The following is a 21,650-nucleotide window of genomic DNA, read 5'->3' as shown; positions in this document are numbered from 1 at the left end:
AATTTTAAAATATTGTACACAGAATTTTTAATTTTTTGGCACAGAATGCCCTCAGGAGTAGCCCATGCTGGTCAGCATCTCTCACTGGCTATCTTAGGTGGTTCTCCATCTAGGATTATGATCTAATTTCTCCCCATTCATTGTATAGGAGCCTAAGGCTTTGTAGATTTTAGTGTTGTTCCTATAATTTTATAGGCACCTAAAAGTTAGGTGCTGTGACACTGAGCATTGTAAGTCCTTTTCTGGATCACACCCGTTGTGAGGTAGAAAATGTGCTTTCTTTTATTTCTGGGGTGATGAGGACAATTGTGGGTGCCAGCGCTTCCAAAAACAAATAATACAGTTAGTCTAATGAACTTTGAACCCTTTGTTACAGCCACTAGCAGGCTGAATACATTTTCAAAGTGAAGAACCAAGGTAATTGTAAGAGGAGAGGAAGGCAGCATGAGGATGGTTTTGGGTGGTTCTCAGGGGGTTTTGGAAGTGTGGGGGAGGATCGACGCTAAAGAGGCTGGGCTTATTAATGAATTTATGAATGGTAGAAATAAATATCCATATCTTAAATAAATCCCTTCACTTTGCACTTAAAACACTTATTTAAAGCCAGACTGCAGCCACAGGTGCATGGCCTCCCCAGATCTTGGGTTTCAATATGTAGGGGATAAGTAGATGCTGCATGCATGCTACTTCTTCCACTAAACAGGTGAGCGTAGAAAGGCAGGGAACGGGATAAGCCTTGGCCCTGGTAACCTCATTCCAGATGTGAAGTAAATTACTGCATTTCTTTACAGGGCACAATTTACTGCCCTGCATTATGCTGTCTCAGCCCTTCTAGCCAACTCACAGAAGGGAGTAGTAGTCCGATGGAACCGGTGTTTGAAATGGTTTATATTCAATGGCTAGTGAACAGGAGCACCTAACAGGGGAGTCTTCCATGTAAAAGAGTGGCTGTATGATCCTTGGGGAGTGAGTTTATTGTCCTTAAGTTTGTTTGTTTGTTGTGTGCTTGCTGCTTTACAGAAGTATGTAGTGTGGACTGTTTGTTTGCAGAGCCATGTGCTCAGGGCCGGTGCAACCATTTAGGTGACCTAGGCGTTTGCCTAGGGTGCTAGGATTTGGGAGGTGCCATCTTCTTCGGCACTGACCATGGCGGCTGGATCTTCAGCCGCCCCGGTCGCCACTGACATTTAGGTGGAGGGAGCTGGGGCAGGGGAGCGTGGGGAGGGCCGCCTGCAGTAAGTAATGGAGGGGCGGCACACAGAGGAACTCCCCGCCCCAGCTCACCCCTGCCCTGCCTCTTCCCGAGCACGCCGTGGCTGCTTCACTTCTCCAGCCTCCCAGGCTTGCAGCGTCAATCAGCTGCATGTGCTGAGCCTAGCAGCCTGCTAGGCAAGGCTGAGCGCTTCTCAATGAGGCTTTGATCCCTATGCTCTTTAGCACCCATTAACCCTGAGCCAGGGGGCAGCTCTACTCAGGGAGAACTGGGGCTTAAAAAGCCAGCTCCTGAGTTACCAGAGGAGCTAATGAACAGGAGGAAGTTCTCCAGGTGGAGGAGAAGGTAATGAGTTTTTTAGGGGGCCTATAACTCAGGAAGCCCTCAAATGATCCCAAATTTGGATCACTAATGCTACCTAATGCTTTTATAAGGGACATCAAATTTCAGAGCAATTTGATTAACCATTTGGATTTTAGAGCACTTACAAGAGCCAAGCTTTATGCGTATAAAATGGTGGGAACGGAAACCTTTTAGCCGTTTTTTCATGAGCAGTGTAAAAATGTGTATATTGTTTAAATCTTTGGGGGACCCAAATTGAAATGGGTGCCATGCATTACCTTATGTAAAACTTGACAGATTGAGACCATATTGAGCTGCATTTCATCATAAAAACATGAGAATGGGCATAGTGGGTCAGACCAAAGGTCTATCTAACCCAGCATCCTGTCTTCCGACAGTGGCCAACGCCAGGTGCCCCAGAGGGAATGAACAGAACAGGTAATCATCAAGTGATTGATCCCCGTCGCCCATTCCCAGCTTCTGGCAAACAGAAGCTAGAGACACCATCTCTGCCCCTCCTGGTTAATAGCCATGATGGACCTATCATCAATGAACTTATCTAGTTCTTTTTTGAACCGTTGTAGTCTTGGCCTTCACAACATCCTCTGGCAAAGAGTTCCACAGACTGACTGTGCGTTGTGTGAAGAAATACTTCCCTTTGTTTGTTTTACACCTGATGCCTATTAATTTCATTTGGCAACCCCTAGTTCGTGTGTTATCAGCAGGAGTAAATAACACTTTTTTATTTACTTTGTCCACACTAGCCATGATTTTATAGACTTCTATCATAACCCCCCTTAGTCATCTCTTTTCCAAGCTGAAAAGTCCCAGTCTTATTAATCTCTCCTCATATGGAAGCTGTTTCATACCCCGAATCGTTTTTGTTGCTCTTTTCTGAACCTTTTCCAATTCCACAACATCTTTTTTGAGATAGGGCAACCACATCCACATGCAGTATTCAAGGTGTGCATGTACCATGGATTTATATAGAGGCAATATAATATTTTCTGTCTCATTATCTATCCCTTTCTTAATAACTCCCAACCTTTGGGGGAAGGGTAGTTCAGTGGTTTGAGTATTGGCCTGCTTAAACCCAGGGTTATGAGTTCAATCCTTGAGGGGGCCATTTAGTCGGGGATTGGTTCTGCTTTGAGCAGGGAGCTGGACTAAATGACCTTCCAACCCTAATAATCTATTATTCTGTTTGCTTTTTTGACTGCCACTGCACATAGAGTGGATGTTTTCAGAGAACTATCCACAATGACTCCAAGATCTCTTTCTTGAGTGGTAACAGCTAATTTAGATCCCATCATTTTATAAGTATAGTTGGGATTATGGTTTCCAATGTGTATTACTTTGTATTTATCAACATTGAATTTCATCTGCCCAGTCACCCAGTTTTGTGAGATTCTTTTGTAGCTCTTCGCAGTCTGCCTGGGACTTAACTAGTTTGATATTTAGCTCTAGGCAAAAAAATAAACTTTATCTAGAAACATTTTTGAAAAATGGTTTTTTGAGGGAATGCGGGGGTTAAATGTCTCTGAATCTGTATCTTGAACCTTATTCTGCAGCCTCCAAGGCACACCAAATTTCAAAGAAATCCTACTAAAAACATCAATTTACAGATCAAATCTAAGTCCTCTAAAACAGATGTCTTGATGCTATCTGCATTATAGCAATGCTGATGTGTTGCTATAATGCAGGAAGCTGGGAAAGTGACTTACATCACTGAGAGAGCATGTTTATAGGCTCAGAGTAGTTAGAGTGCAAAAACAATAATTGTTATCTAATAATTCAGACTCTTGCAAGTACAGAACATAGTCACAGAAAACAAGTGGTTATATAAGAAATAGGTATTACTTCTTATTATTATTTATTATTTTAAAGAGACAGGGTAACCTAAATATGGCTCCAAAGTAAATGCTATAAAACAAACCTTTTAAAAATCTAAAACCAAGATAAATGTTTACACAACTTTTAAAAGGCGTCCAATGGAAACAATGGATTTCTGAAAAATTGTTTCGCAATGCTTCAAGCCCAAATTTTGGAGCACTACATATATGACAGTGAAACTGATTATAAACAAATTGAAATGGTCCTTATTCATTTTCATAGTCAAACAAAGAAAAAAAGCACAAAGTAAACAAAGAGCATCAGCAGTTACCAGACCATTGGATTGATTATTGGTGGTGGAAGAAATTGATAAGGAACATAAATACACATGCTGTGGATAGTTCTTTGAAAACTTCAGCTCAGGGCACAGCATTAGTTAAAAAGTCTAACAGAATGTTAGCAACTACTAGGAACAGGATAGAAAATAAGACAGAAAATATCATTATGCCACTATATAAATACATGTTATGCCCACTCCTTGAAAACTGTGTCCAGTTCTAGTTGCCTCATCTCAAAAACAATATACTGTAGTGGAACTGGAAAAGGTTCAGAGAAGGGCAGCCAAAAATAAATAAATAAATAAATAAATAAAATCAAGGGTATGGAATGGCTTCCATATGAGGAGAGAGTGAAAAGGTTAGCATTGTTCAGCTTAGAAAGGAGACAGATATGATAGAAATCTATAAAATAATGAACAGTGTGGAAAAAGTGACGAGAGAAGTGTTATTTACACCTTTTCACAATACAGAATCAGGAGTCACCCAATGAAATGAATAGGCAGAAGGTTTAAAACAAACATAAGGAAGTACTTTTTAACTCAACACACAATTAACGTGTAGAACTCATTGCCATGAGATGTTGTGATGGCCAACAATAAAACTGGGTTAAAAAAAGAACTAGATAAGTTAATGGAGGATAGGTCCATCAACCCACAGCTATTAGCCAGGACAGTTAGGGATGCAACCCTGTGCTTGGGTGACCTAAGCATGTGTCTGTCAGAAGCTGAGAGGGGAAGACAGTAGTGGGTGACTCTAAAACTGCTTTGTTCTGTATACTTCACCTGAAGCACTTGGCATTGGCTGCTGTTGGAGACAAGATACTGGGCTAGATGGACCATTGCTCTGACCCACTATGGCCATTTTTATGCTTCATTTACAACGCATGGTTTCAAGATTGACACTATTCCTTTAATCTAATTCTGCCCACAACAGGGAATGGTCAGTATTTAGGGCTTGCTCCTGATCCCACCAAAGACGGTGAGATTTTGACCACCGACACCAAAGGCAGCAGGAGGAGGCCCCAAATGCACAATGAAAACAGGCCGGGGGTTTCTTAGTGCCCTGTAATCTCCAGGTCGCTTCGGAGAGCGTTTCAGCGCTGCCTGCGCACACAGGGCTGGCAAGAGGAGGCGATTGCCTTGGGCTTAGGGAACAGCATTAGGTGTAGTGACAGTTCACCATGGGAGCGGCTATGCTATGGGCTGCGACATCCGCAGGCCCTGGGCTGTGCAGCAGAGCCGGCTCTTTCCCCCCGCCCCTGAGCCACGTAGTTACAGGAACATGAGTTTGTAGGGGCGAGACCAGGTGTGCACTGGCGGGAAATCCCGGACACATCTGTGCTCTGCTCCTGAGATCAGCCAACCGCGCTCGCGCTCCCTCCCGAGTCCATCCCCTTCCGTCCCTTCCCGGGCTAGGAAATCCTCTGCCACCTTTTCCCGGGGCCTCTCTGCGCTGGGGAGCCCGGCTCCAGGCAGGCGCTGGCCGGGGCTGAGGATTCGGCCTCCTCGCGGCAGCAGCGACACCTCCCGCCGCCTGCCGGAGCCCAGCTGCACCGCGGGGACCTGCCCGCGGGGGAGGAGGCAGCGGCACAAACTGACGTGTCTCCGTCATGGAGCTGAGCGTGATTCATCAACAGCAGCTGCAGCAGCAGCGCGCCCGGGGCAGGATGCTGCGCACCGTCCCCGCTTAGAGCCGGGCAAGAGGCGACACCCGCTCTGCCGTCTGCAGCCGCCTTTCCTTGCCGCGGAGCGCAGGGCCCCTCGGGCAGCCAAGATGGAAGAAATCCTGAGGAAGCTGCAGAAGGAGGCGTCGGGGAACAAACACAAAGCGATCAAGGAGAGCTGCGGCTGGGCCATTGGTAAGGAAGCGGGTACCTGCTCCCTGGCGCTTTCTCCCAGTGCATGCTCCAGCCCCCCGCGCCAGAGAGCAGACAGCCCCCTGCTTTGCCGGCTCTCATTATGGGTACGCTGTTAATGCATTTGCAGTGTTTCCTATTGTGCACGCGCCGTGCCTGGGAAATCTCTACCTACCATTTCTTGGGTCCTTTCTCCCATTGATTTAAAGGCACCCCTAAGCCATACCTGTGCTAAAGGATTCCCCTTCCCCCCCACTTTGGAGGCTCTAATGCGCACATTGCTATCGATTTGTTGCCCTTCAGCGTGAGCTCCAATAGGTCAGGAAAACCGAGTTGTTTGCAATGTTTTCTTTTCCAGCCAGGGCGCAGACAGTCTTAAGTAGGATTGTATTTAATTATATATTTTTCGAGCAGCATATATGAGCTTGCAGGTATATGACTCAGTGGCTCACCACTGCTGGAAGGCTGATGTGAGCCCACTGCAGGCAGTTTCCTTGCACTTGTAGCATCGCTAGAATACCTTAATTGCATTTACCTTAGTTGCCAGGTAAGTAAATTCTTTTGTCAGGCTCACCTAAAACTGTTAGGAAGGGAATGACCCAGACTGCCTGGTTGACATAACACTGGAGAGCTTACATGGTCCAACACCAACTTGGCATAGACCAAGGGTTCTCAAATGGGGTCAGGACCCCTCAGGGGGTCATGAGGCTGTTACATGGGGGGTTGCAAGCTGTCAGCCTCCACCCCAAACCCTGTTTTACATCCAGCATTTATAATGGTGTTATAAATTAAAAATAACTTTAAGGGGGCTTGCACTCAAAGGCTTGCTATGTGAAGGAGATCACCAGTAAGAAAGTTTGAGAACCACTGGCATAGACTGTATAGGGTTAGCTATTAACATATGAAAGGGTGTTACAACTGCTAATTAAATTTGAAAAGGAGGTATAATGACTTAATGAGGACAGCTGTTGAGGTTGCAGTACTCCTGGGTAGAGGAATTACTCATCTCTCACAGGTGTCAAGCTATGTGCCCCCACTTTTTTTGTTTTAACACACAAAGCTTTTGCTTTTACTATTTTCAGTGAATCATCATGTCATGTTTAGGTGCATTCTAATTGCAGTGAATCACATGATATGTTAAAACTAGAGAGAATAAAAAATGAATAAACTTACGTTTCATTGGCAGGTAACTTATTGTTATCCCTCAAATGAATATGCTGTGATTCAGTCATCTGATGTCGTTTTTAAAAGTACAGGTTGCCCTGCATGGCCAAACCATGCCTTGCTACAGCCCAGTGATTTCAGAGGAAATCCATCTTTCCATATTGGTGCCTAGACACTGCTGTGATTGGAGCAGTATAAATATGTGTGTAAACAGCTATTCATTTGTTTTTCACTTGATATGTAGCTTTTTTTCCTTCTCAGACTCAAACCACCATAAGCATATTTTATGGATATTTTAGTATTTATGTGAAGGGAACTGTATGTTTGGTGATTACACTGGAATTATTAACACCTTTCTTTGAGAGCAAGATCTGGTAGACCCATACGTTTTTTCACTGGAAAGAGAAGTAATATCTTACCATTCAAAAGTGCCAGTGATAGAGATGCTGAGCAAACAAGATGATTGCAGAACTACTGCTTGTTTTAATAACATGCAACCATTCTGTCTAATATAACACTGAATTCTTTAAAAATATGTATCTTCCATACAAGGATAAGGCTGGTTGGGTGGTATACCAAGTATAATACATGGGAAGTATTTTTTCTTAGTTCTCAGTGACCACATACATAAGGTGTCTTTTGTTGAATGTGCATTCTTTTACAATGCAATTTTTTTTGTACTGTGACTTCTCAACCACTAATTTATGCTAAGAGGTTAGTTCTGAGAGCACCTCACTGCACCTACCTTGTTGTTAACTATCTAATAAAATGAATGTCTGTATTAGTGAAAATGAACCAAGTGTAATGAGCTGCACACAAATTTTCAGAGAGAGGCTGTGACTCGAGAGAGTTCAAGTAACCTAAAGTCAGTGCTGGGGTTGATCTATCCTAGGGCTGTCCAGCGATTAAAAACTTAATCGCAATTAATTGCGCGCTTAAACAATAATAGAATACCATTTATTTAAATATTTTGGGATGTTTTCTACATTTTCAAATATAATTATTTCAATTACAACACAGAATACAAAGTATAGTGTTCACTTTCTATTTATTTGTGAATACAAATATTTGCAGTGAAAAAACAAAAGAAATCGTATAATTCAGTTCATCTAATACAAGTACTGTAATGCAATCTCTTACGAAAGTTGAACTTACAAATGTCAAATTATGTACAAAAAATAACTGCATTCAAAAACAAACAATGTAAAACTTTAGAGCCCATGAGTCCACTCAGTGCTATTTTAGCCAGTCGCTCAGACAAACAAGTTTGGTTACATTTGCAGGAGATAATGGTGCCCACTTCTTGTTTACAATGTCACCTGAAAGTGAGAATGGGCATTCGCATGCCAGATGCACTAAAGATTCGTATGTCCCTTCATGCTTCGGCCACCATTCCAGAGGATATGCATCCATGGTGATGATGGGTTCTGCTCAATAACAATCCAAAGCAGAGCGAACAGATGCATGCTCATTTTCATCATCTGAGTCAGATGCCACCAGCAGAAGGTTGATTTTTTTTTTTTGGGGGGGGGGGGGGGAGGAAGTGGTTCTGGTCTTGTAGTTTCCGCATCAGGGTGTTGCTCTTTTAACACTTCTGAAAGCATGCTCCACACCTCGTCCTGCTCAGATTTTGGATGGCACTTCAGATTCTTTAAACCTTGAGTTGAGTGCTGTAGCTATTTTTAGAAATCTCACACTGGTACCTTCTTTGGTTTTGTCAAATCTGCAGTGACACTGTCATAAATCAAGCAACATGTGCTGGGTCATCATTCAAGACTGCTGTAACATGAAATATATGACAGAATGTGCATAAAACAACAAGGGATGTGCAATTATCTCCCAAGGAGTTCAGTCACAAATTTAATTAATGCACTGTTTTTTAAACAAACATCATCAGCATGGAATCATGTCCTCCAGAATGGTGGCCGAAGCATGAATTGGCATATAAACGTTTAGCATAGCTGGCACGTAAATACCCTGCAATGCCTGTTCTTGCTTTCAGGTGACATTGTAAATAAGAAGCAGGCAGCAATGTCTCCCATAAATGTAAAGAAACTTGTTTGTCTTAGCGATTGGCTGAACAAGAAGTAAGACTGAGTGGACTTGTAGGCTCTAAAGTTTTACTTTGTTTTGTTTTTGAGTGCAGTAATGTAACAAAAAAAATCTACACTTTTATGTTACACTTTCACCGTAGTGATTGCATTATAGTACTTGTATGAGGGGAATTGAAAAATACGGTTTCTTTTGTTTTTTACAATGCAAATATTTGTAATAAAAATAATGTAAACTGAGCACTGTACGCTTTGTATTCTGTATTGTGATAGAAATCTCTATATTTGAAAATGTAGAGGAAAAAATCAAAAAATATTTAATAAATTTCAGTTGTAATTGTATTGTTTAATAGTGCTATTAATCGCAGTTAATTTTTTGAGTTAATCACATGAGTTTACAGTGATTAATCAACAGTCCTAATCTATACATAAACTTGCACCAATGTAACTAAATCAATATTCTAAAATCAGTTTAGTTATTTTGTTCCAAGTCCAGGTGGATGCTGATTTTGGAACAGTGTCCACACACAGATTTGGACTGCAATAATGAAATCTTTTGTAATCCACAGCTGCTATTATTTTGGTGCAAGTTTATAGATACATTATCCTGTTCCGGAGTCCTGTATATGTCACCATGTTTACATCTAAAAGGGATCCCTACAATAAGAAAAGCACAGCAGAGAATTTTTTGAAATTGTAAGTTGTAAATTTAACTGTCAGTGCTATTGATAGAAGTCAGGCTTGGGAACAATAATTCAAAACTGTGGAAATGTAGATTATCTAGATCCTGAATACATTGTCTCCTTTAACATTCTTATTCTTTCCTTTACTCATACAGAAACTTTGGAATCTTCTGATGCTGCTGCTACCAAGATCCCTCCATATCAGCTGAGGTAAGGAAACATAAATGTCTTGGATCATGTGACGCCATGGGTTTTGGCAAAGCCTACAAAAAGTTCAGAAATGGACAGAAGTATATTACTGATGGTCAATGAGAAAGGAAGGCTGGACCGTGGCAGGATGACACTCATGATGGAAGCCTGCTTATTCTCACTGCTCCTTTCAGTGTCCTATACTGTATTGTTAAATCTGGATCATTCAGTGTGTTCTGGAGATTAGCAGCCATTGGGACAGGCAGTGTGATCTTAGGGATAGAACAATGTGTTGGGACTCAGGAAACCTAGTGTTGGTTTTGCCACTGGCCTGCTGAGTGACCTTGGGCAAGTCACTGCATTGTTTTGTGCTCAGTTTCTCCATCAGTAAAAGCAAGGATAAAGATACTGACTTCCTTTGTAAAGCACCTGGAGATCTCCTGATGAAAAATGCTGTATAAGAGCTAAGTATTATTATTATTTTAGTTATTCAGTCTTCCATATTATAAAGTGGCAGTGAACTCTCATTGTTAGCTAAGCAGTAAATTGAGATTGAGAAAAGGATATTGTTTCCAAATGGTCACTTTTTAGGTTTGAAATCCCTGCTCTTTCGTTTCAGTTCGAGTTTTAGTTCATAAGTTGCTTTAGGGTTCCTTAGCAAGTCTAAGCTTTTACCTTTGTCTACACTAGACTTTTTTTTTTTTTTTCTGACAGATCTCACTGCCTTGTTATCCCAGGTGCAGTTGTGCGGGTGGTAGCGACATCAGGACTGCTAGGCTAGACAAGGCTCTGGCAGCCGCCAGTGCTTTTACTACCACATCATTGAAACTTGCTCAGAACAGGGATAAACAGAATGGTTTTAAAACAGGTAGCAGCAGCCATAGGAGCCTTTCCTGCACTAGCACTGCCAAGTGACTGGCGCTGTAGCAGAGGGAGCACTTTTTTTCAGAAAGAAGCCTAGTATAGACTCCCTTTGTGTGCCATCTTGCACCCTAAACCTCTGATCTTACCTTCAGAATTCACTGTCAATGGCATGGTGCTCGCAATTGATTCTGAGGACGTTTTTTTCCTCTTACAGTCAGCTTTTGGAGGTATATGTGGATTATCTGGCATAGGATATAGTGGGATGGAGAAAGGAATTCCATTTTGTGGAGGATTTTGATATTTTGAAATCTGATTTCATTCTGATTTGAAATAAAATCCAAACGTTTCACAATGTCCCATGAAAGGGAATGGCATCCCAGCTCTGGGGCAGTCAGGCTGATGGAATGCCCTGGAGCCGTGGACCCTGGGAGCCCAGGCTGCTGAGGAGCTACAAGCCTAGGACTTTGGGAGCTAGCTCTTCCAAGCTATTTCCTCTTCAGTCAGACTGGTAAGCTGAAGGGCAGTTGGGAATCTGCAGGTCTGCCCTGGCTGAGCCAGGAGCTGGAGCTCACAGAGCATCCAGGTTCTGACTCCTTGTCAGACTGCCTGGTGAGCTGTGGAGGAACTAGGTGTCTGGAAGCACTCTGAGTCCTGGCTAACCTGAGAGCCCTGGAGATTTGGAACATGTCTCCCGGGGCTTCCAGGTTCTTGGCTCCTCATCAGATCACCTAATAGGCTGAAAGAGAGACAAAATTTTGGGAGCCTTTGGAGCCCCACTTGGTGGCAGTCTTCTGGCTGAGTTTCAGAAGAGCCTAGTATGGGAGCTAAGGGTCTGGGGCTCTCAGGACTTCCAGGCTGTTGGATTCCTGTCATAGAATCATAGATGTGTAGGATTGGAAGGGACCTCAACAGGTCATCTAGCCCAGTCGTCCTGCCATGATTGCAGGACTACATAATTATTAGACCATTCCTGACAAGTGTCTGTCTAACCTGTTCTTAAAAACTTGCAATGATGGAGATTCCACAACCTCTCTAGGCAATTTGTTCCAGTGCTTAACCACCCTGACAGTGTTTTTCCTAATGTCCAACCTAAAGGTCCCTTGCTGCAATGTAAGTCATTGCTTCTTGTCCTACCCTCAGATGTTTAGAAGAACAATTCTTTCCCTTCCTCCATGTAACAACCTTTTATGTATTTGAAAACTGTTTTAATGTTTCACACATACACAATTTTTTCGCTCTTCCCTCATAGGTCATGTTTTCTATCTCTAATCTCTTTTGTCTCTCTTCTCTGGCCTTTCTCCAGTTTGTCCACATCTGTCCTGAAATGTGGCACCCAGAACTGGACACCATACTCCAACTGAGGCCTTATTAGCATGGAGTAGAGTGTAAGAATTACTACTTGTGTCTTGCTTACAACACTCCTGCTAATATATCCCAGAATAATATTTGGGGTTTTTTGCAACAGTGCTACATTGTTGACTCATATTTAGTTTGTGATCCAAGATGGGGATCAATATGAAAATTGAAAGGTGGATAAGGAACTGGTTAAAGGGGAGACTATAACGGGTCGTACTGAAGGGTGAACTGTCAGGCTGGAAGGAGGTTACTAGTGGAGTTCCTCAAGGATCGGTTTTGGGACCAATCTTATTTAACCTTTTTATTACTGACCTTGGCACAAAAAGCGGGAATGTGCTAATAAAGTTTGCAGATAACACAAAGCTGGGGGGTATTGCTAACACGGAGAAGGACCGGGATATCATACAGGAAGATCTGGATGACCTTGTAAACTGGAGTAATAGTAACAGGATGAAATTTAATAGTGAAAAGTGCAAGGTCATGCACTTAGGGATTAATAACAAGAATTTTAGATATACATTGGGGACACATCAGTTGGAAGCAATGGAGGAGGAGAAGGACCTTGGAGTATTGGTTGATCACAGGATGACTATGAGCCGCCAATGTGATATGGCCGTTAAAAAAGCGAATGCGGTTTTAGGATGCATCAGGCGAGGTATTTCCAGCAAAGATAAGGAGGTGTTAGTACCGTTATATAAGGCGCTGGTGAGACCTCACCTGGAATACTGTGTGCAGTTCTGGTCTCCCATGTTTAAGAAGGATGAATTCAAACTGGAACAGGTTCAGAGACGGGCTGCTAGGATGATCCAAGGAATGGAAAACTTGTCATATGAAAGGAGACTCAAAGAGCTTGGCTTGTTTAGCCTGGCCAAAAGAAGGCTGAGGGGGGATATGCTTGTTCTTCATAAATATATCAGAGGGATTAATATTAGGGAGGGAGAGGAATTATTTAAGTTTAGTACCAATGTACACACAAGAACGAATGGGTATAAACTGGACACTAGGAAGTTTAGACTTGAAATTAGACGAAGGTTTCTAACCATTAGAGGAGTGAAGTTCTGGAACAGCCTTCCAAGGGGAGTAGTGGGGGCAAAAGACATATCTGGCTTTAAGACTAAGCTTGATAAGTTTATGGAAGGGATGGTACGATGGGATAGCTTAATTTTGGCAATTGATCTTTGATTATCAGCAGATAAGTATGCCCAGTGGTCGGTGATGGGATTTAGATGGGATGGGATCTGAGTTACTGCAGAGAATTCTTTCCTGAGTGCTGGCTGGTGAGTCTTGCCCACATGCTCAGGGTTTAGCTGATCGCCATATTTGCGGTCGGGAAGGAATTTTCCTCCGGGGCAGATTGGCAGAGGACCTGGAGGTTTTTCGCCTTCCTCTGCAGCGTGGGGCATGGGTCACTTGCTGGTGGATTCTCTGCAACTTGAGGTCTTCAAACCACAATTTGAAGACATCAATAACTCGGACATAGGTTAGGTGTTTGTTATAGAAGTGGATGGGTAGGGTTCTGTGGCCTGCTTTGTGCAGGAGGTCAGACTAGATGATCACATTGGTCCCTTCTGACCCTAAAGTCTATGAAACTATCAGAGGAGTAACAATGTTAGTCAGTATCCACAAAAACTGCGAAGGGTCCGGTGGCACATTAAAGATGTGGGGTATGGCTACACTCGAAACTTCAAAGCTCTGCCGCGGGAGCGCTGCCGCGGCAGCGCTTTGAAGTGTGAGTGTGGTCGCAGCGCCAGGAGAGAGCTCTCCCAGCGCTGCACGTACTCTATCTCCTCATGGGGATTAGCTTGCAGCGCTGGGAGCTGTGCTCGCAGCGCTGCCGCACTGTTTACACTGGCGCTTTGCAGTGCTGTATCTGGCAGCGCTCAGGGTGGTGTTTTTTTCATACCCCTGAGTGAGAAAGTTGCAGCGCTGTAAAGCACCAGTGTAGCCAAAGCCTAACAGATTTATTTGGGCATAAATCTTTGTGGGTAAAAAAAAAAACATGCATCTGAAGAAGTGGGTTTTTTACCCACAGAAGCTTATGACCAAATAAATATGTTAGTCTTTAAGGTGCCTCCGAACTCCTCGTTAGTTTTGGAGGGAACAAAGATTCTTTCAACTTGTGGCAGTGTCTCCTGCAGTGGCCCCAGCTACGGTGCAGTCTCTACTAGCTCTCCATGAGCTCCTAACCATACCAAAAGGGGCAGAAGAGGATGGGGCCATGGTCCTGCCCCCATTTCTGCCTTCACCCCATTCCATATTGGCCCGCAGAGATGGAGGAATGCACTAGGGGAGTGCACCTTTATGTTGATATGCTGTTTCTGATCTGTCTAGGAACTCCAAGAGGAATTGTCTCCCTAAACTCTTCCCTGGGTTGCTGCTTTTAATCTGGCTCTGTATTGTGTGCTGTAGTATTATAATACTATATACATACCAAGAGCCAGGAAGAAAATGAGCAAAGGAAGATTTAGACTGGTGATTAGGCAAAATGTCCTAATGGTGAGATCTGTTAACTGGAGTGGACTCACCGCTAGAAATAGGATTATTCTCTGCAATATACTCTAACAACAAAGAGTGAGCCAAATCACCTAATTTTGTTCATTTCCACATGCAGTTTCTGTGATTCTGTAGCAAATGGAATGCAGTGGCACTGCCTAATAAGAACACTATACAAAATTCTGGCAATAACCCAGTCTTCTGACAATGTCCGTGAAAGAACTGCATTCACTAACACTATATCTAGGTCACTACCAAATTCACGACCATGAAAAACACATCAGATTCTGAAATCTAGTCTTCTGTGTGCTTTTACCCTATACTATTCAGATTTCATGGGAGAGAGCAGTGTTTCTCAAATTGGGAATCCTAACCCAAAAGGGAGTTGCAGGGGGATTGCAACGTTATTTTAGGGGGACTGTGGTATTGCCACCCTTACTTCTGCTCTGCCTTCAGAACTGGGCAGCTGGTGAGTGGTGGCTGCTGACTGGGAACCCAGGTCTGAAGGCAGAGCCCTGCCAGCAGCAGCACAGAAGTAAGGGTGGCAATACCATCCCATGCCATCCTTACTTCTATGCTGCTGCTGGTGGTGGCACTGCCTTCAGAGTTGCACACCTGGCCAGCAGCCACCACTCTCCAGCTGCTCAGCTCTGAAGGCAGCATCGCCACCGCCAGCAGCAGCAGAGCAGAAGTAAGGGTAGCAGTACTGCAACCCTGCTTACAATAACCTGGTGACTGCCCCCCACAACTCCTTTCTGGGTCAGGACCCCTACAATTACAACACTGAAATTTCATATTTAACTAGCTGAAATCATGAAATTAACAATTTTTTTCAATCCTCTGATCATGAAAGTGACCGAAATAGACCATGAATTTGGTAGGGCCCTAACTGTATCAAATTCATTGAGCCAGATGGAGATAAGCTGATTCATGTTGGCCCCAAAGAGTCTAGCAATCTGATTGGACATTGCAGAGGGGATGCTCTCCAGTTGGCTTTAAGATTACTCTTAAAAAAACAAAGGAAACTGAGCGTACAAAAACTACATTAAAAGAACAATAAGGATCTGCCTGATTCCAACATAGTGAAGGCGATTCTGTTGTACACCTGCTGCTCTATTCTTAGCTCACCCTGTTGGGTTGCGCGGGTGTATTATTGAACATATGGCATGTTAGATCAAATAGTTTCCTGAGGCCTTTGCAACAAATGAGTGAGGTCTGCTGCAGCTTTTGTATCATGGCTGCTTCCAAGGCAACCTCAGCACTTCCTGGATGAAATGCTTTTTACACAGGACAACACCTGAGGTGTATTTTGCCCCCTAGGCTAGCTGTGTTCAGCAGTGTTTGGACAGTTAAGGAAGGAGAGGCAGCCTTGAATGTCACGGCTTTGCTTAGCTTCACTGAGACCCATTGGGGTTCATCTTCCCAGCACAAAGTGGGGAGATGTAACCATTCAGCTCCCCTTGATGTTAATAGGATTTATGGGGTTAAATCCTTGAAAACCACTGTGAAAATTAATCCAGTTGAGGGACAGCAATTGTAATGTTTTACTTCCTAACAAAAATACCCAGCTCCGGACACGAGGCCTTTCATTTCCCTGCTGAATGTATACACGGGTTTTCTCACACTACTCTGTCGGTGTGGCTCAGCTCTGTCCCAAGGGGAGGTGAGAAGGGCTACATGCCCATTCTGCCGAAGAAGGGCATCAAATAGAAAGGCAGGAGCACTTGGGGTAAAGATGATCTGAGTTTGGTTCCCAGTTTTGCCATGTCTTCCTGTGCAGCCTTGGATTTATCACCTAACCTCTGTGTGAGTTGGTTCTCAATCTGTAAAATGAAGATAATATTGCTTCCCTAACTCACAGGGTGGATTGTGAAGATAAATGCATCGTCAGATAGGGGTTTTATGAATACCTAAATAGATAAAATGGAAGGACAATTTTTAATGGCTATATCTGTCCAGTAGAAAGTGGCCTAAGATAAAGGGTTGCCAAAACTCCAGGATTGGCCTGGAGTCTCCAGGAATTAAAGATTAATCTTTAATTAAGGAGTATGTCCTATGATGAAACCTCCAGGAATACATCCAGCCAAAACTGGCAACCCTAATAACTTCATATAGCCCAGCAGCCAGCCCTCTGATTCTAATGACTGTTAGTTGCTACTCAGCTGAGCTAGATTTCTTTTGGCATCTTCAAGGTGAAAAGCTCTATATCCTATTGCCAAACACCTGAGCTATCCCATCTTCTCTGTTATGTGTCTAATTTCTAGTCATGTTCAATGGTCTACTAACAATAACTGAAACAGAAAATGGGCCCTTAGTGAGGGCTGTGAGCCATACTGTGGAGTAAAAGGTCCATAGGTGCTGGAACTAGGGGTGATGGGGGTGCTGCAGCACCCCCTAGATTGAAGTGATTCCATTATCTACAGGGTTTGAAGTTTGGTTCAATGGCTTTTAGCACCCCCACTATAAAAATCATTCCAGCACCCCGGTAAAGAAAGGAACCAGAATGAGTTTACTAATGCAGAAATGTAGCTGCTGTAGTTCTTTTAATTGCGATCTTCAACCTTCATTGGTGATAGCTAAAGGGGGTTAATGCTGGGGCAGATTTTTGTGCATGTAAAAAGGCAAAGCCACGATACCGAAAATTTACCTCGGTACTTTGGAGACTTGTCTTTTTTTTGTACGTTTTTTGTGTATAATGCTTCCACCTGGGTCAGGCCATTTTACATTAGAAAATATTATTCTCCCCCTCCCTCCCCCAAAGTGATTTTGTCAGACCTCTAAGGTATATTTCCACAACCTCCAAGTTTTTCACTACCCAACTGTCAAGTCCTTTTCATCTAACTTTTCTTCTCTCCAAGAATGGCTGGGTATAGTACTTAATGGCTTATTGCCTCCTGCCAACCCATGGAAGTATCACTGTTGACCCTGCTCTGAACCATTACATGGAACTTTTTTCTCAGTAGTGCCCCACCCCAGAGTGAAGTGAGGCACTGGGGTAAAACATGTATGCTCAGGTTCTCAGCTGGTTTAAATTGGCACAGCTCCATTGTGGTCAGTGGAACTACGCTGATTCACATCAGCTGAGAATCTGACCCTCAGTTTTTACAGTGACAGGTAGGAGATGGATCAGTGTGTGTTATGTTAGCACAATGAATAATTAGGGCCCTACCAAATTCCCAGCCATGAAAAACACGTCACGGACTGTGAAATCTGGGCTTTTGTGTACTTTTACCCTATATTATACAGATTTCACAGGGGAGACCAGCATTTCTCAAATCGGGTGTCCTGACCCAACGAAGAATTGCAGAGGGACCAAAAGGTTATTTTAGGGAGGTTGTGGTATTGCCACCCTTACTTCTGCACTGCCTTCAGAGCTGGGTGGCTGGAGAATGGCAGCTGTTGTCCGGGTGCCCAGCTCTGCAAGCAGCAGCGCAGAAGTAGAGGAGGCCATACCATACCATACCAGGCCATCCTTCCTTCTGTGCTGCTGTGGGTGGTGGCTCTGCCTTCAGAGCTGGGTTCCCAGCCAGCAGCCGCTGCTCTCCAGCTGCCCAGCTCTGAATGCAGCGCCGCTGCCAGCAGCAGCACAGAAGTAAGAGTAGAAGTACGTCAACCCTGCCTCCAATAACCTTGCGACCCCCCCCCCTCCTCCCACAGCTCCTTTTAGGGTCGGGACCCCTACAATTACAACACCATGAAATTTGAAATTTCAATAGCTGAAATCATGAAATTTATGATTTTTAAAATCCAATGACCATGAAATTGACCAAAATGGACTGTGGATTTGGTAGGATCCTATGAATAATATTGTATGCATTAATTGCTCTGCAAAGGTTCTCCGAATACTTTAAAAACACTTATTTACTAAACTTCACAATACTTCACTGTGCTATGTATTATGGTGCCCAGTTTAGAGATGTATAAACTGGAACATAGAGAGGATATCCCCAAATTTGCAGATGTCTCCACTAATTTTGGTGCTCAGAAGAGAGACACCTAGGCCCTGATTTTTGAGACGATGAGCTCATGTCAACTCTATTTACTAGTGCTAAACACCAACAGAAATCATGCCCTTTGGTATTTCATGTTGAGCATCCATATTTAATGAATATTTTTATAAAATGTGGCCTAAGCAATTATGTGATAAAGTCAGAACTCATGAGCCCGGACTCCCATTCCCTCTCCTCTAACCATGATACTTCTTCCTTCTAGTGAGCTTTGTTACGTCACACACCCCCAACACCCCAAATAAAACTAAACTGGGTATTGCTAGTGCTAGCTATAAGATGATAAAGTATGTTAAGGGAAAACTGACTCTTCCTCCATCATTGTTGCTGGCTATTAAGACCGATAGAGTTGCTGCCAGATTATTTTTTAAATTTGCTTGGTCAAAGGTACACGATATGATTTTAGTGATAGATAGAATTTTAAAAAATAAACCTTGCCTGAGTGTAGCAGTGGTCCTTTAAACTTGTCTAATCTCTATCGCTTGTCTTAACATTTTCCAAGAATGTGTAAAGATCTCATCGGTGTTGGAGTGGGAAACTGTCTTTTCAAAGAACATGTATCCAGTAGTGGGATAATACTTGATAAGCATCATTCGCTATGGACCCAATCCATTAAGTAGGACAAGAGAGTTGCATAGGTTTATGAGGAGAACAGACCTGAAAGTGTCCTCTGCAGTAGATTTCACATGTATTTTATTTTTTTCCCTCGCTATATGAAATAGACTGTCATTCCCCTGCAGCAAATAGAAATGATGCAATTGCTATGATAGTGTATATCCTCCAGTACCTACAACAACATGCCCTGCCTATATATTATTTAGATTTTTTCCCATTGCTGGAGAGAGTTCTCCAAGTTTGGAGTGACGCATTGAGCAAATGGGGCTCTGATTTTTGCAGAAATGTTTGAGGAGGAAAGGATTTCAGGACTAAAGGCAAAACAAAAGCTAATGTCAAAAAGTAACAACATTTTGTAGTATTCAGGGTAACTCTGGTGAAGGCACAGCCTTCCCGATTAGTGGATAAGACAGACAATTGCATCTTGGCCTCACGTTATCCTACCCAGCATAGCTTACTCAAACTATAATCAGTTCCTGTGCGTCTAGCCTTTCTCAGTGCATTCTTTCTGCCATGGTGCATTGCATTCCAGTGTTCATTTTTTCAGACTGATGTGTGAACTTCAGGAAGCCTGCTCAGTGAGGAGCAGGAAGTTCGCATCAAAGGTAGTTGACCTCTGAGGTATGTGTGTGAATTTTTCTGTAGTTCTTGGAGTGTTGGACAAAAGCAGATAGCAGACTAGTTCAGAAAGAACTTCCCTTTCCGTCTCTGATATCCTCCTCCAGCTTCTCATGTGACAGAGGTCTATGTTCTGAAAAGCAATAATAGCTTGTTAAGCTCTCAAGGACAGGGACTGTATTGCCTTCTGTACCATATGCACACTGTCTCCACTCAACAACATGAGTTGTGGTCTTTCATGGGATTATTTGCATGATTATCACCAGATTTCCAGCACTGCGGAGATCTGACATCTCACTAATCACATGGATGGTCCATACATCTGGAGAGTTCTGAGACTGGAATGTAGTTTGGTCCTTCCTTTATGTTTGAATGTTAATTTTTATTATTTCATTCTTCTCTTTCCTCATTCTGGATAGTTTCCTTCCACTTGGAGAGAGTGGACAGAGAGAGCTGATCCTTATTTGTTTTATTGTTTAAATAGATTTTATTTTTAAACTTAAATCAGATTTTTTTAAAATTACATGTTGGTGTCTTTACTTTCTTCCTATTTCATATTGTTACATTGCTAAAGTTGATATTTTGAATTTTTTTCTTAGTTTCCTAATTTATAGTAGAACTTTAGATTTTTAAAATACTGAATGTTTTTTCTGCTAAGAAGTTTCATGTTTAGAATGCTCATGTATGCTGAAAATTACAAATTCAGGATCTCATCTCGATAGCTTAGTGGGGAACAGTTTCCCCTTCCTTCTAAACTTTTTTTTGGAGATTTCAAGAATTTTTCCTATTCTGCTTTGGAATGGACCAGAGATTCCTTGACATTTTTCATGACAAATCAGAGCAAGAGAGACCCAAGAATAGTCAGTAAGCAAGTGAAGAGGGCACTTACCTTGGCTTTGGGGGATCCAGGTTCAAGTCTCTCTGAATCAGCCATAGCAGGGTCTTGAACCTGGATCTCCCAAATCCCTGGTAAATGGACTATTAACTATTTGGGGGGCAGAGGTGGTCCTCTTTTTCTCTCTGTGATCAGAAATACCATCCTTACTTTGAGAGTAACACAAAGATAAACCCACAATTGTTAAGCAAATAGCCTGTGCTGTGTTTGCAACTAACCCTTCCAATACTGAACTTCTAGAAATCAAGAAAGCTGAAATGCTTTAACCAGGCTATATTCCTTCTCAGGTTTACAGTTTGAAGTCAGTGGGGCTCATGCTCTAGGGTGATCAGACAGCAAGTGTAAAAAAATCGGGATGGGGGTAGGGGGTAATAGGAGCCTATATAAGAAAAAGCCCTGAAAATCGGGACGGTCCCTATAAAATCGGGACATCTGGTCACCCTGTCGTGCTCCTAAGACACTTGGGTCCTGTTAAAAATCTTAGGGACCCAAATATGGGCCTAGGAGACCAACTTGAAAATTTTGGCCCTTTGTGCCAGGTACTGTACAAGCACAGAACAAAAAGGCCCTGCCACAAAGATCTTACAATCTAGTGTAAACCGAGACAACAATGAATACTAAAAAGCAGATGGGGGAGTATGAGGAAACAGTGAGTCGCTGTTGCTCAGTATGAGAGGCAGTGATCTCGGCACACCAGTGGTTTTTGTACGCATGGTGGAAAAGGAAGGGTTTTGAAGGATAATAATGAGATTGTTCTGCAGATATTTATGGAGCACTCCTCCCATAATGCTCCTTACACATGCTTATCTCTAAACACGAGTAGTCCTATTTAAGTCAGTGAGACTGTTGATGAGAGTAAAGTTATGAAGCTGCTTACATGTGTCCAGGATTAGGTCCTCAATTTGCCATAAGCAAAATACTGAAATCTTATAAAATAAGACACTCTACTTGTGGTGACATTTAAAAAACCCAGCATTTATAATTCAGTTCATTCTAGATTTTAATCTATAAAGTTGCAGTAGCACAAATTTTCAAATTGGTTGTACAACATTCCTACCTGGAATTAAAAATCAATGATTTTGGCAAAGAAGGTGATTTCAATCATGATTTAAATCAGTGATTTGAAATTGACGT

At 42.8% G+C, this 21,650-nt stretch overlaps 1 protein-coding gene across 5 annotated transcripts in view; it reads left to right on the top strand.

The window, feature by feature from the left end:
- Positions 1-5,128: 5,128 nt before the first annotated feature.
- Positions 5,129-21,650, top strand: part of ARFGEF3 (ARFGEF family member 3) — a 121,309-nt gene continuing 104,787 nt past the window's right edge. For 4 of the 5 annotated variants that reach the window (XM_050949398.1, XM_050949401.1, XM_050949399.1 and 1 more), the window contains exons 1-2: positions 5,129-5,584; positions 9,635-9,689. In XM_050949398.1, the coding sequence (XP_050805355.1) occupies positions 5,500-5,584; positions 9,635-9,689 (140 nt within the window). In that variant the 5' untranslated portion in view covers positions 5,129-5,499. The remainder of the gene's footprint in view (positions 5,585-9,634; positions 9,690-21,650) is intronic. The other variant, XM_050949400.1, reaches the window with a different exon arrangement.

Source organism: Gopherus flavomarginatus, chromosome 4 (genome assembly GCF_025201925.1).
Source record: "Gopherus flavomarginatus isolate rGopFla2 chromosome 4, rGopFla2.mat.asm, whole genome shotgun sequence".
Taxonomy (NCBI): Eukaryota; Metazoa; Chordata; order Testudines; family Testudinidae; genus Gopherus; species Gopherus flavomarginatus.
Note: the sequence above shows the minus strand (reverse complement) of the source record. Positions and strands in the feature narration are given on the sequence as shown.